General features: G+C 49.6%; 6 protein-coding genes across 6 annotated transcripts; 2 read left to right on the top strand and 4 right to left on the bottom strand.

Annotated features, from left to right (window-relative positions):
- Positions 1 to 1,851: 1,851 nt before the first annotated feature.
- On the top strand, positions 1,852 to 3,030 carry FPRO_04762 (uncharacterized protein; the record flags this gene model as incomplete). Its single annotated transcript, XM_031230309.1, has 2 exons — positions 1,852 to 1,948; positions 2,006 to 3,030. The coding sequence occupies 2 exons, from the start codon at positions 1,852 to 1,854 to the stop codon at positions 3,028 to 3,030; spliced, it is 1,122 nt and encodes a 373-aa protein (XP_031080458.1).
- Positions 3,031 to 3,889: 859 nt separating this feature from the next.
- Positions 3,890 to 7,030, bottom strand: FPRO_04761 (putative TOP1-DNA topoisomerase I; the record flags this gene model as incomplete). The annotated part of the gene is made up of 6 exons (XM_031230308.1): positions 3,890 to 4,030; positions 4,084 to 4,533; positions 4,587 to 4,838; positions 4,907 to 6,520; positions 6,586 to 6,809; positions 6,976 to 7,030. 6 exons carry the CDS (start codon positions 7,028 to 7,030, stop codon positions 3,890 to 3,892), a joined length of 2,736 nt encoding a protein of 911 aa, XP_031080457.1.
- An 898-nt stretch (positions 7,031 to 7,928) lies between these two features.
- FPRO_04760 (putative ATP3-F1F0-ATPase complex, F1 gamma subunit) lies at positions 7,929 to 9,239 on the top strand (the record flags this gene model as incomplete). The annotated part of the gene is made up of 4 exons (XM_031230307.1): positions 7,929 to 7,984; positions 8,282 to 8,868; positions 8,924 to 9,057; positions 9,111 to 9,239. 4 exons carry the CDS (start codon positions 7,929 to 7,931, stop codon positions 9,237 to 9,239), a joined length of 906 nt encoding a protein of 301 aa, XP_031080456.1.
- A 404-nt stretch (positions 9,240 to 9,643) lies between these two features.
- On the bottom strand, positions 9,644 to 12,973 carry FPRO_04759 (uncharacterized protein; the record flags this gene model as incomplete). The annotated part of the gene is made up of 2 exons (XM_031230305.1): positions 9,644 to 12,593; positions 12,672 to 12,973. The coding sequence occupies 2 exons, from the start codon at positions 12,971 to 12,973 to the stop codon at positions 9,644 to 9,646; spliced, it is 3,252 nt and encodes a 1,083-aa protein (XP_031080455.1).
- A 785-nt stretch (positions 12,974 to 13,758) lies between these two features.
- On the bottom strand, positions 13,759 to 15,948 carry FPRO_04758 (uncharacterized protein; the record flags this gene model as incomplete). The annotated part of the gene is made up of 4 exons (XM_031230304.1): positions 13,759 to 13,874; positions 13,935 to 15,527; positions 15,577 to 15,772; positions 15,871 to 15,948. The coding sequence occupies 4 exons, from the start codon at positions 15,946 to 15,948 to the stop codon at positions 13,759 to 13,761; spliced, it is 1,983 nt and encodes a 660-aa protein (XP_031080454.1).
- An 856-nt stretch (positions 15,949 to 16,804) lies between these two features.
- Positions 16,805 to 17,415, bottom strand: FPRO_04757 (uncharacterized protein; the record flags this gene model as incomplete). The annotated part of the gene is made up of 3 exons (XM_031230303.1): positions 16,805 to 17,073; positions 17,144 to 17,303; positions 17,368 to 17,415. 3 exons carry the CDS (start codon positions 17,413 to 17,415, stop codon positions 16,805 to 16,807), a joined length of 477 nt encoding a protein of 158 aa, XP_031080453.1.
- Positions 17,416 to 19,199: the final 1,784 nt, after the last annotated feature.

Genomic DNA, 19,199 nt, shown 5'->3' with positions numbered 1-19,199 from the left:
TAGTCTACATAGCAGACGCATAATGGAGTTGGCATATAGGGTATGTATCTATCACGGACTGGAATTGATCATCTATCTACGGATACAGTACTGTATGTATCCTGTCGTTGGGTCAGGTGAGTGTTGTTCAGCCCTTTGCTCTTTTGATTTTCTGTTTCTCTATGTCTCTTCTGGCTCACTCGCATTCAGAATGCTTTGCTTATTTGTCTCACCCGGGAGCTTAGACTCGGCCCAGTTTAGCACATGTAGCAGCTACGTACTTTGTATTTAATTTTTCGAGGGAAGCAAAGTTTTTGTCGATACGGGAGTTTTACTAATTTCGTCTTTCTCCTCGTCAACTTTCTTCTTTTACTCCGCCCCCCCCCTCCCCCCCCAACTTGCTGGGTGGTCAAAATGTCGGTGACTCGATAGTCTGCTGTCGGTGTAGGTGGTGCAGTGCACTTCTGTCTATGTCATCCCAGTCGCGATGATTTCATAAATGGAGGGTGTAGGGTACTTGACTTGGGCAGACAAGCAATCTGTACCATTCCAGCAAATTCCGTGGCAGAGGGAGGGATGGTATGGAGGCTTATATGCGAGTGATGATGGTGCCAGAGATGATGCAAGGGCTGATCTGATCTGCGACATGGCTTACACGTGTAGGTCTTGGATCTGGTCTGGATAGAGTGGTTGTGGCTGTACGCTTTATGCGAGGGCGCGCATTTTAGAGTGTTCCGTGAGACAAAACATCTAGCCCTAACATGCCAGTAGTTTGACGATTGATTCTGATTGAGTGATGTCGATTTAGACTTCAGCAAGGGATGTTTCGTTGCATGCCGTTACAACGATCGAGATCAGTGAGAGACCAGCCTAGCCTAGATGACCCTCAGTCGTGTTGCGCAGCTTGTATTTTAGGATTCGCGTAGTTGATATGTGCGGGAGATATTGTCCTGCTTATCTGAAACAAACCACCTTTTCCTCTTCTTGATGCCGTACAAGCTGAGGTTGAGGCCGACACTGAGAAGGCGCGTAACGAACGTTAACATCACGATTTTGAATTAGTGTAGGGTCGTATACTGTGAACAGATCATGGCGAGATTTTAGGTGTAAAACTTGACGGCCACTAAATTACTTCTTTTAGTGAGGACCTGGACACGTATACCATGCCGATGCATTACAAGGCTATTGAGAAGATTGACGAGGTTAATACATGAACCTAGCAACGCTGGACTCGTCCGTATATCATCTATGAATGTCAAGTGGTGGGTGGGTGATACCAGTTATCAGCTCATGGGACCAGACACAGCTGCGGTACAGGGTAATCAAACTTTCAACAACGGTGCCGGGATCCCGTAGCGCCACACGGGCCGGCCCAGCCCAGCCACCCGATTTCCCAGCCACCCGGCAGCACGGAATTGGGTACGGCACTAATATCCCAATATCTACATACAAGAAACGCTCCCAACCTCCCAATTCATCATCCTTGGGCGCCAAAACAACCAAGTACGGGGCCAATTGCTATTACGCGGCAGCCCAAGAAGAAACCGGAAAACGGTGAGCGTTGAGATTTCCAATGCCAAGCGTGTGACGTGACGTGTCTTGTCTTTGCTCGTAATATTTCGCTTTTTAGCCTTGAGCGGGAACCTGCATCTTCACCACTTCTTCCTCCCCTTACACTAACAATCACCATAAGCCTCGAGTCTGTTTCCTTGTGCTACTACTACTACTACGCATTATCGAGTACTGATACAACGATAAAACGATACGAGACGAGTTGAAGAACAGAATAATACTCATATCGACGACGTTGACTTTTCGAAACTACTTGTTCACCTCCGTACAACCTACCCACCACAGCACATACAGCCCAACATGAGATGGATATCCAGAGTCTCGACCGCAGCCACAGTGCTGCTTGCCACCACAGTCTCAGCCCAGACATGGAGCAAATGTAATCCTCTCCAGAACAGTACGCACACTTTATCCACCAGTCAACCCCATCATCCCACTAACCAGACACTTGTAGGCAACTGTCCCAGCGACGATGCCCTCGGCATGAGCATCGACATCGACTTCTCCAAAGGCGAGGTGAACTCCTTCGCAGCCTCCGGATCGCCTAAATACGACAGCGAGGGCGTCTCTTTCACCGTCGCCCGCGCCAATGACGCGCCGCAGCTGGCATCCCTCTTCTACATCATGTTCGGCCGCGTCGAGATCACGATGAAGGCTGCTCCTGGAGCCGGTATCGTATCGTCGCTCGTTCTCCAGTCCGACGTGCTCGACGAGATCGACATTGAATGGCTCGGCTCCGATAATGACGAGATCCAGTCAAACTATTTTGGAAAGGGCCAGACGACCTCTTACAACCGCGGCGAGTTTCACGACGTGACAAACACGCAGGGCGAGTGGATTACATACACCATCGACTGGACCAAGGATCGCATCGTCTGGATGGCTGGCGGCACTGTCGTCCGAACCCTCAACGCTGGCGACGCCGAGGATAATCAATACCCTCAAACTCCGATGCAAGTCAAGTTTGGCGCCTGGGCTGGTGGTGACCCCAATACAAACTCCGCAGGCACCGTCAAATGGGCCCGTGGACCGACAGACTACTCCAAAGGTCCCTTCACCATGAAGGTCAAGAGTGTCGTTGTCACGGACTACTCAACTGGTGACGAGTACAAATACAAGGACACATCTGGCTCCTGGCAGTCAATCGAATCTGTCGGCGGTGAGATCAACGGCAACGAAAACGGCGATGCAATGACCGTCACTGCTACCGCCCAAGGAACTGTCGCTACAGCAGATGGAAACGTTCCTGTCGGAGGTATCGCCGAGGACGGAAGTCCCGCTACAGCTACACAGACGGGATGGCCCTGGACTGGCTCCCGACCCTCTGGTGGAGCTATCCCCGAAGGCTGGAGGCTCAACGCCAAGGGGAAAATCATCCCCGCCGAGAATGGCGCCTTCGTTCTTCAGCCTTTACACAGCGTTATTGCTGTTATACCCTTCTTGGCTGGCATCATGACATTTGCTGGTCGTTTCTTCTAGAGAAGAAACACCTTGACTTCACTTCACGGTACATGACCTATGTATTACGATTCGACAGCATGTTTTGTCCTGGGTTTGGGCTCATGTACATTGACCGACATATCATGACTTCTAGACAACACCCCGAGTATGTATGGATGTGATGCTTTATTTACATGGCACGGTTGGTTGGCGTTTCTGGAACTGGGGGCACTGAGTTGCGATTGGTTGATATATGGGTTTGACATATTGCTCTTAGCGATGGCGCAATACATTTGGTTGTAAAGAATAGACACATGGCAAACATGAGATAGACAGGCGGTGTATAATGAAAGAACCAACATACAATACATATTCTACGAGGACCGATACACTCCAAAATGGTAAACACACTCTTCTGGTCATACAAATGTTTGAAAAAGATAGCACTAGTATCAGAATCGTGCCCCTCTCGTCCATGCTTGAGCCTCAGCAGAGCCATGGATGGAGTCAACCCCTTCCCAGAGGCCACCAAACTCCAATAGCATGCAAAGTGCTTGTTCTATAGGTATGATTTCTATGATACTAAAATCTCTGCCGCCAACAACCCCCTTATATGCTCCGAGAAACCCATCTCAGCGCCTGCGAGTTTCGTTGTCTGCCTTCTGCCTTCTACAGCCGTTCACCCTGCACCCAAAAAGAACATCGCGAGCTCGCGCTTCGCTCGGTGTCCTTTCTCCTCTTGTCTCCTTATCCTCGCCCTGGCTCATGCCGAAAGCAATATCCGAGTATTCTTACAAAACTTCCAAGAAATAAAAAAGCAAGCAAATTAGTATAAAAGCAATAGAACCAAGAACCTCCTGCACTTTTCTTTTTATACGCCAACACCCTCACGGAGAACTTAGAAGGTCCAGTCATCCTCATCCTCAACAGACTTGATGGCCCATCGGAACTTGTCACGAAGAGTCTTGGAAAAGAACTTTTCGATAGGAACGTCGAACTTCTTGGAGAAGACCACTGTAAGGCGAGGATCAATGTAGTTCTACGAATAATAAGTCAGCCAACGAATTTCAACATGTTTTCGGTGGTACTCACGATCTTTGAGGTGCCGAGGGCTACCTCCTTGTTGCCATCACGATCCTGGGCCTGAAGCTCCAGCGTCTTGATGCGTTCATCAAACTTGTCCACAGCCTTTAGAAGCTTGTCGACAGTAACGCCTCTGCCTTCAGCCTCAACCTTCTTGGTCTTGTTCTCCTTCTTGAACTTGGCCTCCATCTCCTTAACAGCCTGAAGACGTTCTTTCAGCTCCTTCTCGGGAAGAGGCTTCTCCTTGTCCGCCTTGCGCTTTTCGTTGTCCTTCTCAAATTTCTTGGTGATCTTTGTACGCTGCTCCTCAAGTAAGAATTGCTGGTGTTCCTTGACCCACTCGTCATTTAATTCTTCATCCCTCTCGAACCAGGCGGCACCCTTCTTCTTCTTGTAACTAGATTCAATATCGAGAATCATCATCTTTGTACGCCATTGCTGGTAGCGGAGGCCTTTAATCTAGAAAAGAATCAGTATCTGGCGTGGTCGACCTATACACAAGTCAGACTTACTCTGTCACCAAGCTTGGCCATTTGCTGCTCGTGCCCAGCACCAACGGTTCGCTTATGGTTGCACAGAACGGCAACCTCGCGGTTGCAGTCGTTGTACAGCTTTACTTTTTCAGCAACTGTGCCGCGGGAGCGAGGATCCGAAGCGAGCTTCCTGAGCAGTTCTGACATTGTCCAGGAAGCGTTGTAGGTACGGAAAACCTTGGCGGTCAGACCTTTCATGTAGCCGGTCAAATGCCTATTCAGCTGAGCCGTCTGTAATTCTGTCAGCATCTAAGTTCTTATACAACGAAAAGGGAAAAAAGGAAAGAAAAGGAACTGACGTTGAGGCGGTCGAAGAGATCATCTCCTGTAGTCTTGGGCGCCTTCTTGAAAAGCTTCAGGTTCTTGAAGACCTGAGGCTCAACAATGGCAGTTTCCCTGTACGGAATACTGTCCTTTCCGAGGAAATCGAATGTAACCTTGTTTGGAGGTTCAAGTGTGATATGCTCGTACTTGAGAGAGCAGCAACCCACAGTGTCGGCCTCGTTTTCTGTGTCTTTCTCGTTACCAGCTCGAAGTGCCATTTTGTCGATCAGATACATGGCAGTGGCTCGTTGACGATCTGCCATTATTTCACTCTTAAGCTCCTTGGTGTAGTCCTTGCGAATCCTGTCGATGTGCTTTTTGAGTTCCCGTGCCTTCTCAAACTTCTTGAAGTCACTCTGGCCTTTGATATCGCTATCAGCTCCAAGCATGACGTACTTGTAGTTTTGGTTGATATTTTCCTGCCACATGGCTAACCAGGTTGCCTTTTGGTCGTGCTGCACGGCCTTCCACTTGTGTCCCTTGGGAGGTTCGGGGACCTTGGCACCCTTGCCGATGTTGATGGTGATTTGTTCGGGTTGGACACGCTGCTTGACTTTGCCGGTTTTGGGATGTTCACCACGTCCACGGAACAAGCTGGGAGGCTCGACTCTGAAGTTGCCAACCTTCTGCTTTCTACCATCCCATAAACAGTGAGTGAAGGGGGCTTCAAGGGCATCCTTCTTCGCCTTCGCAGCCTCCCTCTCCTCCTTGGTCATGTTTTTGGACTTGTTTTGCTCCACCTTCTCGCTCCAATATGCGTAAATCTTATCGAAGTTACATTTTTCGAGCGATTTGACGGCGACCTTCTTTCCCTGTGCATCTCTAACACCGTACTTGTCGCAGTATTCTTTAAAATCTTCGAAGAAGTTTTTGCGGAAAACAGGGTTCTCTAGGTGATGGGAGGATGCAGGAGTCATCATGGCAACCCAAAAGGTGGCAACCTCTTCAACCTCGGGAGCAAGAGTAACTGGTTGTCCATCGTAGAGCATCTTGACGTGCTTGGGCAAAGGCTCGTAGTCAGGCGGGAAAAGAACGCCATTGTGCTCAAGAGTTGTCCACTTGATATCATCATTTTCCTTCTTTGGTGCGTTCCACCAAGCATACTCATCTTCGTCCTCACTCTCACTGGCCTTCTTGGATTCTGCCTTGACGGCCTTCTTGGCAGATGAGGTCGGTTTAGCCTTGGCCTTCTTGGAGATGGGCGCATCCGAATCTGACTCCTCTTTCTTGACACCATTCGACTTTCGCTTCGCAGCAGTTCCGTTAGATCGACGCTTACTCGCTGAGGATTTTGCAAGTGGGACATCGTCGTCGGACTCATCCTTGACAGCGTTCTTTGCCGCAGGCTTCTTGGCTCTTTCTTTGGCTCGTATGACTTTGGCTTGCTTCTCAGCTTCCTTCTCCATGTCGCGCTTCTTTTGCGCGAGCTTCACACTAAGGGGCTCGTCGTCGTCTCCAGAGGACTCGGGCAAGGCAGTCTCGTCGTAGGAAGGGGGGAGTTTCTTTCCTCGGGCTCTTGCAATGGGTTCATCGTCGGAGTCGGAGTCGGATTCGGGAACTCTGTTGGCTTGCTTCTTTTGCCGCTTGGCCTGCAATTCTATCGTCAGCATACCTGGCCCCACAGGAAGGGTTTTCCTGTGTCATGAATACGAACCAGAGGGGCAGCATCATCACTCGACTCATCGTCCTTGTAGTTGACCTTGCTGATAGAGGTACGCGATTTACGTTTGCTAGCTCCGTTGGTAGCCGGTTCATCGATGTCCATTGCGTCTTCAAGAGGACCATTGCGAACGGACAGACCAGCCATCTTAGCAGCCTGCTTGGACACTGGCTGATCCAGAGCATCATCTTCGGCACGAGAAATCTTGGACGAGGAGACTATAGGAAACGCTTGTGTTAGAATAGGGACCAGCAAGAGCATGCGCGAGATAGGCGGTGTTGTAGCTAAACTTTGTTTTGAAAACGCCAACGTGATGAGGACCCATGAGCGCGGGAACAAAATCCAGCAAAGCAGCATGATAATTGACGAAAAAACACAACTCACGTCTATGGCCGTTGGCCCTCGCAAGAGGGCGATCGTCGTCAGAGCTGTAACTCATGGTTGTGAAGTTCAAGGCAAGTTTCCGTTCTGTGGCTGGTCGCCTACCAAAGTACAATGAGGTCAGGGACTGGGATTGAAGATGCGAAAGCGTGGCAGAACGAAGAACAGGCCTCTGCAAACGGAGGAAAAACGTAATATCGAAGGAAAAAGCGCGAGGAAATGATCCCCTCAACGCCTTGTGTAGGAGAAGAGGGTGCGTTTGACGATATTCACGAAAGCTGAAGAGGAGGGAATCAGCAACAATGGGATTGGGGAGAATAAGTCGAGAGGCGGCGTTCCTGCTTTCTTTAAGGCCAAGACCAAGACAGGCCCGGACCCGGCGACGGAAAGGCGAGGCGAGAAAGGACTGGGCCTACAAGGCACCTGAGTGAAAAGACAGGCAGAGTAAGTGTGGGCACTGCAGCGTTGGCTCTCAGTGGTTCAGCCAAGTGTTGCGCAGCAGTTGCAGAGACTCAGTAATGGGGCTAAATGCAGAACTCTGCTATATGATTGGATAAGAAAGAGTCGACACAGAGGATGAAAACGGGGGGCCTAAAGAGCTTTTTGCCTTAGTCATGCATGCAGTAAGAAAAAAAGGTTGCGGCGATTGCGGCTTAAGTGGAGCTTTGGAGACCGTCTCACGTGACTACACCAAATCATTGCTGGAGCTGTGTATACCTTATTACTGGTAGTACTAAGTAAGGGTGGACAAGCACAACGCCTAGAAGTTCCGGTCGGCTACCTAATTTACCCGGGAAAATAGCGAGAGCAAACCTGAATGCTTTAGTCCGCAGCGACCAATACACCTCATATTCCGACCTTACACGACCCCATCTCTATCAATTGATCTGTATATCGCGATCAATTGGGCCACCGTTGGCAGAGGCTCTTTCTCTACGTCCTAACCCTCAGTCACGATGTTGTCACGAGCCGCTAGACCAGCTCTCCGAGCTGCTGCCGCAGCTAATGCTCGGTAAGTTTCTCTCCTCCTTCACTTCCGTCTCCCCTTCAGTATCCAGTGGCTCTTTCTCGGCTGCCGGGAAGTCCAAGGATTTGTTTGCCGGTTGAGCACTTCAACCCTCGACCATCGTCCACATCATCGCAAGTACATACGCCCGCCCAATACCGACCGAATTGCAATAAAATTATGAGAGGCAATTGAATGCTCTGAGGGGAATATCTCAACACTGTCATCACCACTAATCGCCAGAGAGAAAAAAGCAACAAAAGAGAAGGAAAATGCTGATGATGTCCTTTTTTGCGCTTCCAGGGCCGCCGCCGTCCCCAGCTCCGCTGCCACCTATGCGACTCTCCGTGAGATCGAGGACCGTCTCAAGTCCATCCGAAACATCGAGAAGATCACAAACACCATGAAGATCGTCGCCTCCACCAAGCTCACTCGAGCCCAGCGCGCCATGAACGACTCTCGCAAGTACGGTCAGACCTCTAATGAGGTCTACGAGTCCGCTGAGACCAAGGCCCTCGAGACTGAGGACAAGAAGACCCTCATCATCGTCTGCTCTTCCGACAAGGGTCTCTGCGGTGGTATTCATTCTGGTCTGTCCCGATATGTCCGCCGACTTCACGCCGAGCAGCCTGGCTTCGACCTCGTCCTCATTGGTGAGAAGGCCAAGGCTCAGCTCTCACGAACCAACGCCTCAGCTATCCAGCTGAGCTTCGCTGGTATTGGAAAGGATGTTCCCACCTTTGCCGACGCCCAGGCCATCGCCGACCAGGTTATTCAGCTTCCTACTGAGTACACCGATATCAAGATTCTGTACAACAGCTTCGTCAACGCTCAGACCTACGAGGCTTCCATGATTGAGGCATTTTCTGAGGAGGCTATCCAGCAGTCCCGTGAGTTTCTCTGGATGTGAAATTGATCGCTAATATGTCTAACTCTTAATCATAGCCAACTTCTCTGCCTTTGAGGTTGACGAGGAGGTTCTTGGCAACCTTCGCGAGTACAGTCTCGCCAACTCCCTCTACTGGGCTCTTGCTGAGGGCCACGCCTGCGAGCAGTCTGCCCGACGAAACGCTATGGATGTAAGTATCACTAGGTTGTAACTCTCGTGGCTAGTACTGACAATTTCCCGCAGAACGCCTCTAAGAACGCTGGTGAGATGATCAACAAGTACCAGATTCTCTTCAACCGTACTCGACAGGCCGTCATCACCGGAGAACTGGTTGAGATTATCACTGGTGCTACTGCCTCTGCGGACATGTAAGGAGTGGGAGTACAAGATGGGGTGTAATGCTTCCCTTTGTAACAAATGTCATCGGGCCACCATCCATATATGGTTTCCCCCATTGTATCAAAGCCTTCAATAAATTCCTTAGTAGCCCATGCAGTCAATGCACGGCAGTCCAAAAAAAAAAAAAAGAACCACAGAACAGACACTATCTCTCGATGGTTGTTAGCGGAAGTAGGAATTTCATTGTAAAAACTTGGATGAATTTAAGTACAACTTATAAGTCGACCATCCTCGTCTGAAAACGCCGAATACCGATACTATTATATTTTGAGAATAATCAACAACCAAAACGGAGTGGCCTCTAAAGTGTAAGTCACAGAAACCAGAAACGCCATCAACACCTAATCGAGAGGGCATGGAGTGTGTCGAAGCAAATCTCAGAGCCCAATGTCACTGTCCTCCGCATAACTTATGTGTCTCGTCCTGCGATATTTGCTGGAACTCTCGTGAGGAATCTCTGCTATCTTGGCGGTACCAAAGGGATTCTCTTTCTCGTAAGCTGTTCGCAGCGCAGCGGCCTCCTGATCCCATCGTTCAGTAGCTCGGGTCCATGCCTGAACAGCTTCAGCGTACCCGCGCTTCTGCTCGGTTGCCTGGTCTTCATATGGCTTGCGTTGCTCGGGCGAAGCGTCCCTCCACATCTTACTAGTCATGATCCGAACTTCGTTGGGGACAGCACGCCCGCCTTTCCCTGGTTTCCGATTCTCCTCACACTTCTTCCTCGCAACGTCGAATAGATCCTTGCTATAAAGTATATACGCATTCCCCGCAACTTTAGCCGGACGAGATGGTCGGCCCCCAAGCTTCGATTGTATATAGATCTGAATCTCGTTTTCATAGGCCTGGAGTCGCGCTGGTTGCTGATCTTGGGCAGGCTCCTTACGCTTGCGCAGCAGCACAGAGTCTCGAGGCAGTATCAGTGGTGTCGGAACCTCAATGGGGCCGATCAAGGTCTCCAACACTTCAGAAGCTGCCCTTAGGCCGGAAAGATACGCCCCATGAACCGTGGCTGGGTGCGTGCCAATGGTGTGTTCACCAGCAAAGAAGAGGTTTCCGACCGGTCTGGCCATGACATCGTAGTCTTCTGGCTGCATCCCGGGAGCAGCAGAAGAATAACTACCTCGTGCGAATCGATCTGAACCCCAGCGAGTGACCATGGCCTCTACAGGATAGGGAACATCCTGGCCAAAGACGCTGCGTAGGACTTCCGTGGCTTCAGCCACAAGGCTGTCGTTACTTGAATGTTCTGTCTCAAAACCAGCCTCACCTGCCATCAGAGCAATTAGACAAGGAAGACCTGTCGTGTTAGATACGTTGAACCATTGAAAAAAGCGACCACGATTCGCGGCATAGTCTTTTTGTGAGGTGCTAAGTCGGTTTGAAGACTCCCTCAAGACGCCGAAGATATGCCTGTCATGGTCCCAGAAAATTTTATCGTACACTAGAACGACCTTGTTCAGAATGCCGAATCCAAGTCGCTCAACGACATCAGTCTTCCACGACGGAAGAGGTGGATTGAAGACGATATTATTCTGTTTTAGAACACCGAGCGGAATAGTGCAAACCACGGCATCAGCATCCACTACTGAGCCGTCTTCGCATTCAATCGCAGCTGACGCCATGCCCTCTCCAGTATGGTAGGATATGCTCTTGACCGGGAATTTAGTCTTGAGGTCAAGTGAGTTTGGGCAGTGAACCAAGCCACGAGCCACACTTTGGTAACCGCCCACGACCATGGTATGGCTTCCCTCCCATTCGTTACCTGCATCAATGTCCCACAATGGGAGGCTCAGGTTGTGCAAGCTTGTAGCGTTACTGTACTCCAAATTGGCAATGTGCCAGTTGATCAGTCGGTGATCCTGGGCATTCAGCCCTATGATTTGTTTGTACTGGGAAATGGCATTATCAAGAACAGACCCCAAGGTTGCCCCCTCTTCATTCACTGCCGATGTTAAATCAATGTTCTCTCCGTCGGCTGAGTCTCGTATTGTCCAGCCCATCAATTTTGCTTTGTCGGAGGCTTTAGTAGTCGCGGGAGTGCCAGGCTCCATATGAACCCGACCCGTGAGCTTGTCTGACGATACTGGTATCAGGTTGACCTTTGCTGGGATGTTCTGTAGTGCTACTGGTGGTGCATCTTGCTGTGCAGCAGCAGCCTCTTCTTCCTGAAACATTGTCTTGCTACCGTCTCCAGGACTATCACGCCCCTCTTCGATGAGGTCCCGTCTACCTTCAACAAGTTTTGCAAGTTGATTTTTATGTTTGTATTCGCTGACCCGGTCTAAACAGTCATTGTAAAGTTTTTCAACGAGTTGATCGCGTACAGGGTCAACTGCTCTTCCACTGCTGTCGTAGATTGTAGTGTCGGCCGTCAGTGCATGATAAGGAAGTCCCAATTGTCCACGAAGCAGGATGTTGATAGGGTTTCCCCGGTCGAACCCAGTGATGATCATGCCGCCCATTTCCGCAGTGTGTCGCTTGCCTACAAAACCTGGTGATTTTTCCTTCGGTTTGGTCTGGAACTCACGAGAGTATACTCTTCCTCCCACGCGGGCTCGTCCTTCGAGCACAACCACTCGAGGCGCAGGCTCGCCTCGTTCATGGAAGCGATCAGCAAATTGCCTGAACAATCCCTCAAGTTGTCTAGCGCAACCCAGTCCGGAGATACCAGCACCTATAACAGCGATTGTCTTTTGTCTCTTGACAATCGGCGCAACAGTATCGTCTGTCTCAGCTTCGGGGAGTCGCACACAACCGTAGTTGATATAGCCTCGACGAACCAGCCAATCATAGCAAACACTCGCAGCATCGAACCAGCGAGCGTTGGCACACCCAACCGCTTCCAGCCGGGTCACACCGACCCAAGGGTGTTTGAACCATAACCGTATGATGCCATTTCTAATATTGAGATATGTTGTTACTTGCGTATAAGATATGTGATGACGGAGGAGGTGATATTCCTCCGGATGTAAAGCATATGGGTTGAGCCGGCTTGACTCAGCGGCCAAGACACATTCTGACGCATATTGGTATGCTGACATATCAGTTGGTATCGAAGCCTTCGGTCTGATGTTGAAGTTGTAGCGTTCGGCATCATGAGAAGGTGATTGTTGATGAGACTGCGGCTGGTCGTCGATTGAAAGGTCTTGGTCTTGGTCTTCTTCTTGTGCACCATCAGTATCTACTGGTGTAGGGGTAGTAGCCTTACTCGACACCGTCGAAGGTATCGATGAGAGGTCTGATAGTTCTGTGAGGTTCGAGGGAAGAGAGCCTATGGCGTCCTCTACAGTTGGCGTTGGGTCATTGTCGTTCTGAGGAGGCGCCTCCCTGCGCACAGTTAGAGTTGGGTCTGAAAGACTCTGTCGAGTCATCGAGTACGTTAAGTCGAGGCATTAGACTACTCACTCGGCATAACTTTTGATGCTTGACAATTCATCGGACTCAACGTGACTAGCGTTGTCGATATCCATATCTTCAGTCCACACAACAATCTCTGGCGCAATTTCAGATGCTATTTCTGTCGAAGTCTGTCGCGACTGAGGCACCGAAACTACATCAGGAGTGATTGGAGGTGATATACGACCTGCAGGGTTCGACATGACAATAGTGTCGGACGGAGTCAGCGAATCAATGGCGTCCTTATCGTCCAAGTCTCTCTTCCTAATGCCAATCCCCTTGCGGAAGCTCTGCCCATAGTCTGACCCCATAGCGGCGTTGGTTTCGAAGGGTTTCCTCGGGTATTGGTCTGTCTGAATCTGCGGCCGCTACTGTCTGGCGGAAGGAAGAGTATTGTTAAGAGCCGAATGAAATGAGGAAAGTTGCATTATGCGAAAGAACTAAAGAAAACTTGGGACCCTACTAAATAGTCAGCTTGTTTGTATGTGGAGTTTAGAGGACATGCATGAAATAACCAACCTTCTAAACTCGTTCGACGTCGTGGTTTAATGAGAATGGTACTAAGGTAGGTAAGGTAGGCAGTGAGAAGATTAGAGTGAACAGACTCGTTACAGCGACATGCTTTTTCTCGATATCGATTCTTTGGACGATTTCTAGTCCATGGCTGACTTCAGCATAAGTTATTTTAGAAGACAGCTCAGTTGTCAAAGGCTGTCTCCTTTGCCTCAGAGGAACTTGCCATCCATCGTCAGCCATTCAGCCCCTCAGAATAAGGAAAGCAACCTTCAAGTTCAATCACGTGCGGCGCTACGGTCAAATCAGACGCCTCCAACAGGTGGGTCTACAGTCGATTCAGACGACATTCAAGTTCTGAACTTGTATAGATGAGCTTCATCTTCAAGGTATTCACCATCATGTTATTGGGGTCTGGGACAATCCATCAAAGAATTAGCTCTGTGCTTGCACGCCGCAACTTATTAGTGCACTTGGTATTTTGCTCCAATCATTCAAACGCCATCGAAATGCGCCCAACCAGGTAACCAGTACTTGACAATATTCTAGGTATCATAAATAAGTATAGTATGGACTTTGGATGTCAGGTCGTTGAAACGGGCACGCTCTCCTTCGCAAACGATTCTTTCTCGATCGCCGACTCCATCATTTTGTTTCCATTGATGATTGACGTTGTGCAAATTACAATATTTCTCCGTCCTGTCGAGACAATGTCAGATTCCGTTTCAGAGCAACCCTGGCGGCTGTATGAGTGCTTACCTTCCTCTTGCTTTGCAATAAACCTTAGAGCAGCAATCTCGGTGAAAGTGATACCGCCGACGAACACAATAAAGACAGTCTGCTTGTTGCCACTTCCAGAGAGCAATGCCCGCGCTTTGACAGCTTTATCCTCGCCCTTCTGGTGCTCATAAAACGTCTGCCCACGAACGTGTTTGACAGCTTCATCGAACCCTTGCCATCCCTGCGTGCCGACGCCTGGGGGCGCTCCCGCTGCGTTGGCGCTGTTTCCCTTAGTCACCGAAAGCAGATATTGCTTCTGCAGAATGCATTGAACGAGGCGAATTGAAAGAGGAGCATAGCCACTATACACATAGGAAATGTCGTTTGGATCGTCCTCTTGAACCTCATCAACGATGAGCCGAAGCTGCTTCCGAAGATACGTATAATTCGTCTTGCTTCCAGTTGGGCCGGCATTGTTGCCTGGGATAGGGATCATGCCAGCCAGAGGTGACGACTTGGACAGAAAGAGTTGTAGTTTCTCTAGGTTGCTAAGCGTGAGGAGATGCTGGTAGCCGTAGCCTTCCAGAATCAGTCGCCTGAATTGATCGAATTCCTTAGGTCTTATGCCCCCAGATATGCACGAGTAGATACACAGTAATCTTAGGGTTTGCGCAATAGGAGCGTCTCGCGCTATCAATTCTTCGATGCCATCGAACTGGCTTGACGGATCAGCCCCAGCAGCGAGATTTTGCTGAACCTCCAAAAGACCCTTGAACTGGTCTGTCCGGGTATGTTTAATGATCTCCTCCGCGAGGCCTGTGTGTATTCTCGCACTCTGCTGTTCTTGTTGGTATCCTGGCAATTGACTGACAAAGTCTTTGAGTTCCGCAATAGTCTTTGTTTTGTGTTTACTCTCGTAATCACTTTGCACCTTCTGCAGCCGCCTCGCAACTTTGTTGAGGAGACTTCCAACGATCGCAAAGTTGGCGTCACGTAATTGTTCGTAAAGCTTGTCGCTCGAATCCAACTGGATCGTTCGTTTTCTGCTTTGTGAAGTTGCTGCCGAGGCCTGTGCCGGTGCACCGACAACTGTTGTGTCGACTTTAGTCTGATTGTTGTGGATCTCGAAGACTTCATCAATGAGCCCCTCGTATGTCAGTTGAGTGAGTAAGGGTGTGACAAAATCAACTTCGCGATCGATGATAATTACGCTCTCACTGGTTGTGCTAGGTGTCAACCCAATCTTGTTGGCTTCTGACGTATTTTCCCCAGCAAGAAGCTCCTGGCGCATGCGAGAAAGCAAGTCAGCAACACGCTTTGCGTTATCACCTTTCCCTATCACTCGCGGGAATAGGCCATGGTTTCTTTGAACCTCCATAAGGGCTTTGGCCATAAGGAAGTTGGGTGTAACGTCTTTGGATAGGTACAGGTCGCGGAATGAGTCGTCGAGCTCGAGTGACAGAACATCCTTCTCCAGAGGGAAGAACGATAGCGGCAATTCCGTAATGTTGACGTCGCCTAATACACCGGCCTCTTCTAGAAGCTTGTCGGAGACGATGGTTCTGCGAGGGACCCAGAATATGTGAAAGTCGTGCCCGGTTTGGCTTTCGCGCTGAATACGCTTGATTTGAGCTAGGAGGGGGTCAGAGTGCAACTTCCATATCGCATAATGGCAACTGACCAGCGATAGCTTCAGCATGGCGCCCGCATTCGCCACGAGAAATAAAGACAACATTGCGCTGGCTGGTATCGGCATTGTCATTCTCTAGAATGAAGAACTTATCTACTCCATATTCTTGAAGGACAGCAACCTTGACTATAGTCCCGATTGGCCCGACGAGGCTTTGATCTAGAACGACATTCTTCTTCCCGCGAACCTACACAGAAGTAAGGTGTGAGTTGAGTTCGCCGGATGCATGAATCACATAGCTAATGGCTTGAGTAAAGCTTGTGGGGCAAGGCGATGGGAACGTACGCCTTCCAGGAGATACAACAGATCCTTTCTCGCCTTGTTGCGAATCTGCTCGACGTTGAATTCTATCCGGGGAGCCATGGGATCGGCTGAACGCGATGGCGCAGGGTTGGCGAGAGAAACTCAAGAGGGAGCGAGGTGAGCGAGCCCAGTGATTTAAGATAGCTTCGGGTCAAGTGGATGGATCAGGGTGCGGAATGATGGAGCTCTACAGTATAGGTAGGTAAGGTTGCGTGTGGATGACGGCAGTAAAGTGGGGGAGGGGGCTCTGGAGCTGCTGCACCAGCCACTGCGGCAACACTTCATTGGTGGGGCCGGCGTATAATTGAAGTCCCGTCAGGTCAAGTCAGGTCAAATCAGGTCTAAATTACCTGGTTCAGGTCAATCTTGCTGATTTGAAAAGTATCAGGAGACCCAGGTGATGGATAATTACAGGATGTAAAGTATAGTGTAGGTAGTACACAAGAGCAAATACATGTGACAGTAAGCGGCCGTCTTCCTCTCTGTCGCGGGATGTATATGACGATGCTAATTAACCTCTCACTTCAGTTGATCGAGTCATCAGCGACAAGCATGAAAGATGCATGGCTTCCCAGTGAAACAAATGTCTAGCAGATTCTCAATATTATCACGAGCAGCTAGAAATATCATACACCTGGCCATTGTGTTCTGCGGAGACCATCGTCCGCCCCCTTCATGATATTCATCATTGAGCAGCCCATGTTGACTGTACTAGATATGCTTATGCCCAGCCTCAGCCCGAGGCATGCAAATGCGCATCTCAACAACTGTGCTCCGTCGGTAAATGCAAATGCTATATCCCATACGCTGATCTCCTGTCACGACCAGATGGTGTGTCCTGAACGCCAAATGAATGCTATTTATATCCCGAGTTCCCATGCATTCGTCTGCATATGACGAGTCCGCATCGTTTCGTTCACACGGTGTTATCGTGGTAGAGGAACTCGATGTCTCGGGGCCGTTGCTTATTGCCTCGCACAAAGTCCTCATCGCCGGGAGGCCGCTCATTTTTGTCATTGCTCGTCAACATGCTTTGGATGCTCATGCATACGCTCGAAACGCTCTGGACGGGACTCCAACCCTGTTGACCCAGAAGATCGAGACAGATGATGCCGTTGGAGTATATGTGAGGATGCATAGGAATGGACCGATCGGTTTGCTTGTCAAAAGTGACCTCAGGGGGCTCTATACAGTATTGTTAGTATTTGATCCATGTACGAGCAGTGCAAGAATATGGCGAAATTCATCCACGGACCTATGGGATACATCTTGGGGAAATGAAACTTGAGGCGGTAGATTTGGTTCTTGTAAAGCGGGTTGTCGTCGAGAACCTGGATATCAACAAACCAATCGCCAGCAACACTGTCGTTGCGTTCTATCAATGAGATACCAGGGGGCATTCCATCCTTATGAATCTGCGGGGCACAAGAGCGTCAGTCGAGTCCACGATGTGTTGACGAAGGGATGCGAAGAACCAACCTTGCCCAGCTCCTTGACCAAACGCCTATCCCGCGTGGCTCCAGCCATCGTCGATGAACTTGATTTTTTCCCCTGGTGTTTGGATTAATTAACGTGCGACGTAAAAGAAGCGTTGGCGGAGGATCAGATGTAGGTGAAAGGTTTCGAACAAGTGTTGGGCGTGGTTTGGTGGAACAGTCAAGCACTGGGCAATGAGGGGCCGTTTGCGATGCTGCGCCCACAATCGAGAACCCCCCTCCTTCACCATGGTAGTTGAAAGAAGGGCCTGGGCAGCCAATGGATCTGAGGACAGCCGGACTCGGGAATGCCCACCTGGGTATGATTGGTTCAAAACATGCTGAAACATTTCCTTTACAGCAAGGCATTGCAGAGTCTGTTGTTTGCAGACTTCTATAATAGAACCCAAGGTGTTTGTCAGTATCGGAATGTCGGCGTTTCCCATCACTGTGGGCTATCTAGGCACCTATTTAATACATTAATACATTATATTCTTTTCTGATGTAGCGCCTAGGGTCAATCATATCCTAGTCTTGGAGATCGGCAATAATTGTCAAGATATGGACCAGAGTTAGCTGAGCTAGGTCCATAAATTGATTCGTGTTGTGCTATTGGGTGAACTTATACGGCTATGCCATAATTTCCTTTACTCGATCGACTTGTCTGATTAGTATCTGAGTAAGACATGAAGCTATTAGAGTGCAGATAGAGGGTTTATTGTTTAGCTATGCTTAGCCTTTACCTGTCATATTAACTCTGATTTCGGTTATTTAACCTTGGCCTGGTCTCTGTTACAGTAGACCTTTGTACCACGTAAGTCGATGGGAGTTACACAGGTTTTCACTATGACTTCGAGCCCAGGTTAAATAAAATTCAACTGAGAGATTTCCATATGTATTATGTATGTGTCATGGATGGTCCCAACAACGCTGCGTCTTTTTGTTAATACCACATGTTTTGTTAGTCACAAAAGACATCCATTATGTGTTCAGCTCACAGTGAGCAGCTAATCGCTGATGCCTTTAGCTTACGGACGATCACCCAGATAAGATATGACCATATCCAGTCGCTTTCTTTCGCTGCCCAAATGGATGGCCAGCCAGCAGGTTGCGCATGAGAATTGAAGATCTCCAGCTTCAAGGCGAGACGATCAAGTTGACGGTTCTGAATACCATCCACTAACTTAACTCACTGAGGCCTCCATATTCCAGGGCCTGGGTACGCTAATAGCACGCAAGGCAGAGTGATTACCTGGGTAGGTAGCCTGTGAAATACCTTAACACCCTGCCTTATGGAACAACACTCGTAAGCAGCCTCATAGGGCTGGGTGCATTGAGAGGCAACCTGCCCGCCGGGTTTGGAAAGGATGGAAGCAATCAATTACGATGATACTCCCGTCCTTTACTGCAGGTAGGTAGTTTTGTTCTGCTCAGCCACGAACCTAAGCGAAAACCCGACGATTGCTTCCAGGAATGGATATATCATGATCCACAAAGACTCAGCCTCACCTGCAATTACCGGTATTGCAGGTGCGGTTTCTTCCCTGTCAGCATCCATCAGATGGATCCGGAGATGCCTTCAGCCCGCCCAAGGATCATAAATGCCTGAGCCACACTCCTTCACACCTGCAACCAACCATAGCCATTCATGGTGGCACCCCGCTAGTGGAGTGCCTACCTTAGTACCTAAGTGCTAAAGTCCCCCAGAGGTGGCATACGGCGCTCTCTGCTCGGGCAGCTTCTGGGTGGGCTGGGCTGGGCTGCTGACAGCCCCAGGTCTGCCCCGTCAGTCGTCAGTCGTCAGTGGAGGGTCCCATAGCTAAGGTACTAAAGTTA

This window comes from Fusarium proliferatum (genome assembly GCF_900067095.1).
Source record: "Fusarium proliferatum ET1 genome assembly, contig: FPRO_scaffold004, whole genome shotgun sequence".
Classification (NCBI taxonomy): Eukaryota; Fungi; Ascomycota; class Sordariomycetes; order Hypocreales; family Nectriaceae; genus Fusarium; species Fusarium proliferatum.
The sequence above is the reverse complement of the archived record's forward strand: the minus strand, read 5'-3'. Positions and strand labels throughout refer to the sequence as shown.